This window comes from Panthera tigris, chromosome A3 (assembly GCF_018350195.1).
Source record: "Panthera tigris isolate Pti1 chromosome A3, P.tigris_Pti1_mat1.1, whole genome shotgun sequence".
In the NCBI taxonomy this organism is placed as follows: Eukaryota; Metazoa; Chordata; class Mammalia; order Carnivora; family Felidae; genus Panthera; species Panthera tigris.
The window spans coordinates 4,435,968-4,443,372 of record NC_056662.1 but is presented as its reverse complement, the minus strand read 5'-3'; the positions used below and the strand labels follow the sequence as shown (position 1 = coordinate 4,443,372).

At 61.8% G+C, this 7,405-nt stretch overlaps 1 protein-coding gene across 1 annotated transcript; it reads left to right on the top strand.

Annotated features, from left to right (window-relative positions):
* Positions 1 to 2,047: 2,047 nt before the first annotated feature.
* On the top strand, positions 2,048 to 5,197 carry LOC102964731 (protein ALEX-like). The gene is made up of 4 exons (XM_042979655.1): positions 2,048 to 2,122; positions 2,607 to 2,715; positions 3,063 to 4,930; positions 5,125 to 5,197. Exons 1-3 carry the CDS (start codon positions 2,048 to 2,050, stop codon positions 4,928 to 4,930), a joined length of 2,052 nt encoding a protein of 683 aa, XP_042835589.1. The 3' UTR covers positions 5,125 to 5,197.
* Positions 5,198 to 7,405: the final 2,208 nt, after the last annotated feature.

Sequence of the window (7,405 nt, the reverse complement as noted above, 5' to 3'; positions counted from 1 at the left end):
ACCAGTAGAGGTCTTTCCTCTCATTTTTATGTCGCTTATCCTTTAGGATGGAGTGTTGGTATCTACCCGGCCTTTATCCCCTCAGTGTACGGGCTCCCCAGGCAAAGAACCAAAGATACCAAAGAGAGTTGAACAAACGGGGTCCCAGACGCCCCTGAGGATGTCAAACAAAGAGACCCTGTACCCATTCCTTGATGAATAGTGCTTTGGGGAAGCAAGGCCCGGAACGGGAGCAACCCGTCCCTCTGGGGCTCCAAACCCCAATGTCTACTGACCTTCTACTTCGGCAGGGCGCAGCATCCCTGGGGCCTCAACTCCTTTTCCGTCTGGGACTGCTCCTCTGCATCGGGGCAGTGAGCCCTCTCCCTCCTCAGGGTCCTGGCCCTCTACCCCCAGGCCCTGGACGTTTTCTTCCTTCTCGCCTGGTCTCAGCAGCGGTTCCCCCGGACGGGAGGGTTTGCCCACCGCCACCTGCGAGACCTAGGGTTGACCCCTGTCAGCCCCCAACCTTCCCTTCCAGCCTTTGTGACTTGTGGCATCAGGAAGAGTGACCCCACGGCGCCAGCCGGCCTCGAGGCGTCCCAGGCCTGGCCGCCATACGCCCGCCCACCAACCGCTTCCAACCACCCCAGCAGCACAACCTCTTAGGGCGTTCCAACGCGGCGCCCCCTATTGGACCTCCCATTCATATCCGGTTTCCGGTCGGACGCCCCCTGCTCATTCGCCAGGCCACCTTGATTGGCGTGACCCCAGCCCAATGGTTGACCCGGCACTGGGGTCGGAGGGGAGTGAGTGGACGGTCGCGACCCAGTTGGCCCATTCAGTTGGACGCCCAGAGGGTTGAGCCGTCGCTCACGGGGATAGTTGGCCAAAGTTTGAGCCAAAGTTCAGTGTTGGCATTTCCAAGTGTGTAGACCCATGGAGCTGACCTGTCACGCCTTTGGGGGGCCCCACACGTTGCCCAGAGTCCGACTTGGTCCGCTTTCTCCCGCAGCACGGCCACGTGGGTGGTGGGTGCGGGACGGTGGTGCGCCGTGGCTGTGGTCCCATCGTTCTAAGAGGGATGCGTTGGACTTAACGAGATTGGACCGTGCGTGGTTCGCCCGCCTGCGGCTCGTAGATACAGCCACCCGAGCGGTGTTCCCGCTCGCCGCCGCCCACCCCTCGTGAAACTCTTCCTGCCATCTCTCCCCCGCCCGCACGCCAGGCGACCACCTGCCTCATGCCCAGCTGCCTTGCCCCTACAGGTAGCTGGCAGGTCCGTGTCACCCGCTGGCGAGACAGCCCTCATGCCCACGTCCCGGGTCGTACGTGACCCGCAAGCAGCAACTCCCGCCCGCGCCCCCCCCCCCTCCCCGCGGCTCAAATCCTTTCGCAGACACCAGACCCTAGACCCAGAGCAGTGCGCCTGCACGCGCCAAGCCCGCCCCGCCGGTGCGGGTATTTACCCCAGCCGGCTCCAAACCCACACGAGCTTCGGCGACAGGAGCGCAGCCAGGCGACCGCTACACTTGTGGCCGGGCTTAATGCCGCGCCTCTGGGGGTTCTAGCAGTGGAAAAGTAAAGCGACTGCCCTGGGATACCCATAGCGAAAGGAGAAGGGCCGGAGGGGGGCTGGCGAGGGGCTGGCGAGGAACTGGGGCCGCGGCCCGACCGACCCTGCAGCCGGCGCCCGCGGCCGAGAGCGGCACATCACAGCCGCTGCTGCCGGCGCGGCACAGTGTGTATCTTTGGGTTCTGTGCGCACAGGGTTGTCCAGTCTCTGAGACCACGCTAAGCCAGCCGCAGGTCCCAACACGAATCCCGCTAACCCTTCCCCAGAACAGTAGGACCCCCGGAACTCTGAGGCCTGCACCGGATGGGGTCTCCGCGTGTGTCCCGCGCCCCCCCACCCCCGTTCCGTGCCGCGGCAACTACCGCTTAGAGGGTCTCCGTGGTGCGCGCCCAAGACCCTCTTATTCCCCTGCATCATCGTCCACATAATCGGGGGGAAAACCCTGCCTGCGCCACTCTAGACTACCGCGGGGACCCCCAGAGTGTGATGGGGATGGGGGACATTGAGTGTTTTTACAGGAGCCAGCCTGGGCAAACCGGCAAACAAACGCTGCAGAAGCGGTGGAAAGTACCCTAAGGCGTTTTAAAAACGAACTGTGGGCGCACACGCGGCAGCCCCTCGCCCCTCGCCTCTCTCCGCTCTGCCGGTGGGCTTACGACCACCTGTCGCATCCCCGCGCGCGCCCGCGCCCCCTTCCCACGCGCCCAAAGCCTGGCACTCCGGACTTGGAGCTCAAGATTGGAGGCTGCCCAGGTCTGGGGGCTGCGGCTCAGGGGTTCAGGGGTATCCTGGGGTGATGAAACCCTCCTGCGGTTCCCCCCTCCCCCGAGGAGAGTCATTTGGGTCTGGGAGGGAGGGTTTTCAGCTCCTGCGCTCAAGCAGCCCGGGCCCACGTCTTGCGTCACGTGTCCCGCAACGCAGGAGAGCGCTCTCTCTCTCTCTCTGGCCAGGGGATAAGAGAGGAGAAAGACTCCAAATCAGTCAGGGAGAGGAGTGGAAGGAGCCAAAACATCCCTGCGAGGCCTGCGCTCATCGGCCCCCTTACCCAAAGTCCGGGGCTGCCGGCGCCAGGATCCGGCTCCCGGAGCCGCCTTGGCATCGGGGCCGGCGTCCTCTGGTGGCAGAGTGCGAGCACTACGAGCGATTTTCGGACCGAATCGGCACGCTCCTCAGATCCAAGCAGGCGGGGCTGGCCTGGAGCAGAGAGACAGAAAGAGAGAGAGAGAAAGAGAGAGAGCGGAGGGGACAAAGGCAGGCCAAGAGGGGCGCCGAGGGGCAGCCTGAGGGGATAAAAAGTGGCCAGGAAGGAGCCAAAACTGCACCGGCAACAATAGACTTGCTTCCGCTTTGGTCTTGGGTTTGAGGCCCTCAAGCCCCAGACCTCAAGAGGGTTGGAAAGTGAGGTTGGAGAACTTTCTAGCTGATACTTTGAATTTTTTTGAAGATATTTTTTTCACCCTAGTTCGGTTGGGTGCTCCGTCTCACGGGGCCCCAAGTTTATTTTAAGAGTCCGCCACCGTGTTATGGGCGTGCGCAACTGCCTCGACGGCAATAATATGTCAGGACAACGCGATATCCCCCTTGAACTCGGGGAACAGCCCGAGCAACCACCTTTGGAGGCCCCAGGGGCAGCTGCCCCCAGTCCTGGGCCTGGCACAGCCGAAGAGATGGAGACCGAACCGCCTCACAGCGAGCCCGTCCCCCTCGAGATTGAAGGCGAGGCCTGTGGACCCCCCGAGGTCTCCGGACCCAACTGCCAGGACCTGGGCCAGGCCATCGAGGAAACCAGAGCCCTCGGAGGCTACAGCCCACCTCCCGAGGAAGCCATGCCCTTCGAGGTCGAGCAGCCCAGCCCAGGAGGCTTCTGGCCTACCCTGGAGCAGCCTGGAGACACCACTGGGGCCCATGCAGGCCCTGAGGTCTTCAGCCCAGCGGTCATGGAGCCCGGAGCCTTCGATGATGCCACACCCGGCCTGGGAGGCTACAGCCCTCCACCTGAAGAAGCCATGCCCTTCGAGTTTGAGCAGCCTGCACAGGGAGGTTGCAGCCAGCCTCTCCTGCAGGTCTCAGACCTCGCTCCAGGAGGCCCAGGTGCAGGGGTCTTTAGCACTCCTCCCCAGGAGCCCGGAGCCCTTGAAGCCCTTGAAGCAACCACAGGCTTCAGAGGAGACTGTAGTCCTCCCCCTGAGGAGGCTATGCCACTTGAGTTTGATGGAGCAGCCTTTGGGGACGACAGCCCACCCCCCGGGCTCCCCCGAGCTATCCCACAAATCGACGGCGGCAGCATCGGCCAGCCCGCGGCAGTCGCGGTCCCGAGTGCGGTCCTCCTCGCTCCCGCCGCGAACGAGCCCCCCCTCTGGGTCCCCGGCGCCATCGGCAGCCCATCCCGAGAGGCTGTCAGATCTCCTCCACGCTTCGCGGGCGACAGCCCCCCGATGGAGATCTCCGGACCCCCGCTCGAGATTGGCAGCGCCCCCGTTGGGGTCGACGACGCTCCCGTCAACATGGACAGCCCCCCAATCGCGCTTGACGGCCCGCCCATCGAGGTCTCCGGAGCCCCAGTTAAGAGAGAGCGAGCAGAGGGAGAGAGACCCCCAGTTGAGGGAGAAGCAGCCGAGATGGAAGGAGGCTCAGCCGCCGCCTCTGCTGCAGGGAAAGGAAAAGTCCCCTCTCCCGGGGACGGAGCCCCAGCGGCCGGGGCCGACCCTGCTTCTCCAGCCGCCCCTGACGCTCCAGCCGCCGGGGCAGCCGCTGCCGCCCCTGCCGCTCCGGCCGCCGGGGCAGCTCCAGCCGCCAGGGCAGCTCCTGCCGCCCCTGCCGCTCCGGCCGCCGGGGCAGCTCCTGCCGCCCGGGCAGCCCCTGCCGCCCCTGCGTCTGGAGCCCGACCCAAGCTCCGCTTCCTCCGACCCCCCAGCCCCGAGATCCAGGCTGCCGATCCGCCTACTCCGCAGCCTACTCGCGCATTTGCCTGGCGGGGCAGGTCTGGCCGCGGCCGCGACGACGACGAGAGGTCGGTCAGCAGCGACGACGACCACAGCAGCGATGAATCCGACGATGGGACCTCCGGATGCCGCCGCTGGCTGCAGCCCCGGCGAAATCGCCGCCGCCGAAAGCCCCGGCGCAACTTGCTCCGCAAGTTCCTCCTGCAGGCCTTCGGGGGCTGCTTCGGCCGATCCGAGAGCCCCCAGCCCAAAGCCGCCCCCGGCCCCAAGGTCAAGAAGATTCCCCTGGCGGAGAAGCGCAGACAGATGCGCAAGGAAGCCCTGGAGAAGCGCGCCCAGAAGCGCGCAGAGAAGAAACGCAGCCAGCTCATCGACAAACAACTCCAGGAAGAAAAGATGGGGTACATGTGTACGCACCGCCTGCTGCTTCTAGGTAATGCGGCGGACTCTGCCCGCGGGGAGCAGGGCTGCCCGGTGGGGCTCGGGGCCTGGCTGCGGGAGGAGGGGGGTGTCCAGGCCGAGGCGGGAAGAGACTGCTAGAAAGTTCCAGCGAGGGGCCCGAACTTTGCCCTGGGAGCGGGAGGGGGCCTCGGCTGGGTGTGGGTGGTCGAAGTATGTGCCCTCCAGGGAGAAAAGTGGTGCCGAGCAACACTGAGGGTCGTTTCCGGCTGGACAAGCCAGCGCCAGCGACCGTAAGATGCCCCCGAGTCCTGGGGTGGGGGCCGGCAAGGAAGGCGGGGGCCTCAGGTGAGCCAGGAACTGCCGGGGAGGGGCCCCGGGGTCCCCCGGGCTGAGCCGGTTTGGGGCCGCGGGCGGGGGGAGGGGGGCTGGGGTCGTTGGGGAAAGGTGCGCCCCGCCTCGCCTGGCCCTGCTGCTTGGACGCAGACAGCTTGTCGTTGGTGTCTGTTGGTGTCCATATTGTGTCCGCCTGTGCATGATATGCTCAAGTGTCCCCCAGTTCCCATCGCTGGCACCCCCAAATTACCCGCCGACCGTGTACTTGTACTGGGGAACGGGCTGTCTTGTGTTTTGCGCCATGGCGCGGGCAAAAACTTTCCGTGTTTGCACACACTCCGGAGGTACCTGAGCGCTGGCGCTCTGCGGCGGGCGGCGCGAAGACTGCGGAGGAGAAGGTGGTGGGGCATCTCGGGGAATGAGTTGGGCCCCTGGCGCGGGGGAGAGGGGGCCGCCTCTCGCCGGCCTCCATAACCTTTTTTCTGTGTGTCTTTCTCTCTTTTTTCCCTTTGCGCTAAGCGTTTCCTCACTTCTCATTCGTTCGCCAAACCCTCCCGCCTTTACGGTTGAAAAACCAGACACTCAGGTATCTGGGGCGTCGGGGGCGACACACGTTAAGTTCGATATTCTGCACACACTCAGCTCACCCGGGGTGGGGGGGGGGGGGATGGAGGGAGGAGGGGGAAGAAAAGAAACAAACCAACAAACAACAACCAAAACCCCCACTTAATCTGCTAAAGGCAGGTCTGGATCCAAACCTACACGGGGCTGGTTCCAAGAGGGTGGGCGTGGCTGTGTTTAAAAAATATGAAATGATTTTTTTTTTCCTAGGGAAGAGCCCGAGGTAAGCCAATCATTTACGCTTTTACAAAGCACAGTAGGAGGGGCTTGGTTTAAAAAGAGTATTAGGCGTTGGGAGTGAAATGTTGTCTTGTCTCCGAAATGCAATTAAAATAAAAAAAAAATTGTTTTTAAATGCTTCGAGTATATTTTAAGCATGTGGACGAAGTGTGGTAAAAACTGTGAATATGACTTGTGAAATATGTAAATGTGAATCTTTCCAAGCAGCTTTAGCTGGGGGCAAAGAGGATCAAAGGTAACATCCTCTGCCAATGGACTTGGGATACCAAGAAATGTAAAAAGGTCTTGTGTTCTTTAAGCACATCGGGTATGTCCCGCCACCCTCCGCCTTCCCCTCCTTCTCTTCATCTTTGCCACCTCTCCGCGCCCCTCCCCTCTCTAGGGCCCTCCCCCCCCACCTCCCTCCCTCCCTTGCCCTCCCCCCTCCCCCTTCCCCTCCCCTCCTCTCCTTTCCTTCCCCTCCTCCAGCCTCACCTCAGCTCCCATCTGAGACATGGGCTTCTCGTGTCACACCGGTCATTAGAGCGGTCGTTAGCGGTGGTCTGCATGTGTGGCTTGAATGAAAATTTCCCAAGTGAAGCTCACAGTCTAAATTCCTTTATTGTGTTCTCTAAGACCTTTCAAGGGATTTGAAGATCACAATGTCTAAAGCCGTGCTCCATTTGTTTGTTACCTATCATATAACGTGTGATGGTTTTTTAGTAATGACATCAGGCACGTGACTGTTTGCTTTTGTGACACGTGTGCCTTTCACACATCACAGTTTTAAATGCAGTGGTCATTAGCTGTGCCCACCCAGGGATATCACGACATCATCATTTTCCCAAACACCAATAGAAGGGAAGCAGCTTTAAACGTGGGATGTCCCAACTCCGCTGAAGCCACAGACAGAGCCCTTAAATGACAAGGCTCTGTGTTTCTGCGGACGACTGGTTTTGCCATCACAGTCTCATTGCAGTATTCCAAGCGTAGCCCCGAGAAGCTGGCCTCTGGTGAGGAGGGGACACGAGGGGGTACAGACGGGAAGCCAGGTGACCGTGTCCACCTGACCCCTAGTTGGCACGTCCCTGACACGCTGGGGCCTCAGTTGCCTTGTTTGTGCAGTGAAGCTTTCCCAGCAGACCTCCATGTGTGGAGACCCCTATTCTGGGGGCGGGGTGGGGGGTGGGGGTGTCAGCACAGTCCCCTCAAACCAGGACTGTTGGCTTCAACCACAGATTATGCAAATACCAGTCCTGCCGCAAACCGTCCACGTCTGGGGCCAGGTCTTAAGAATATCAGAAGCTTAATTTGCTCACCCTTGTTTTGTATC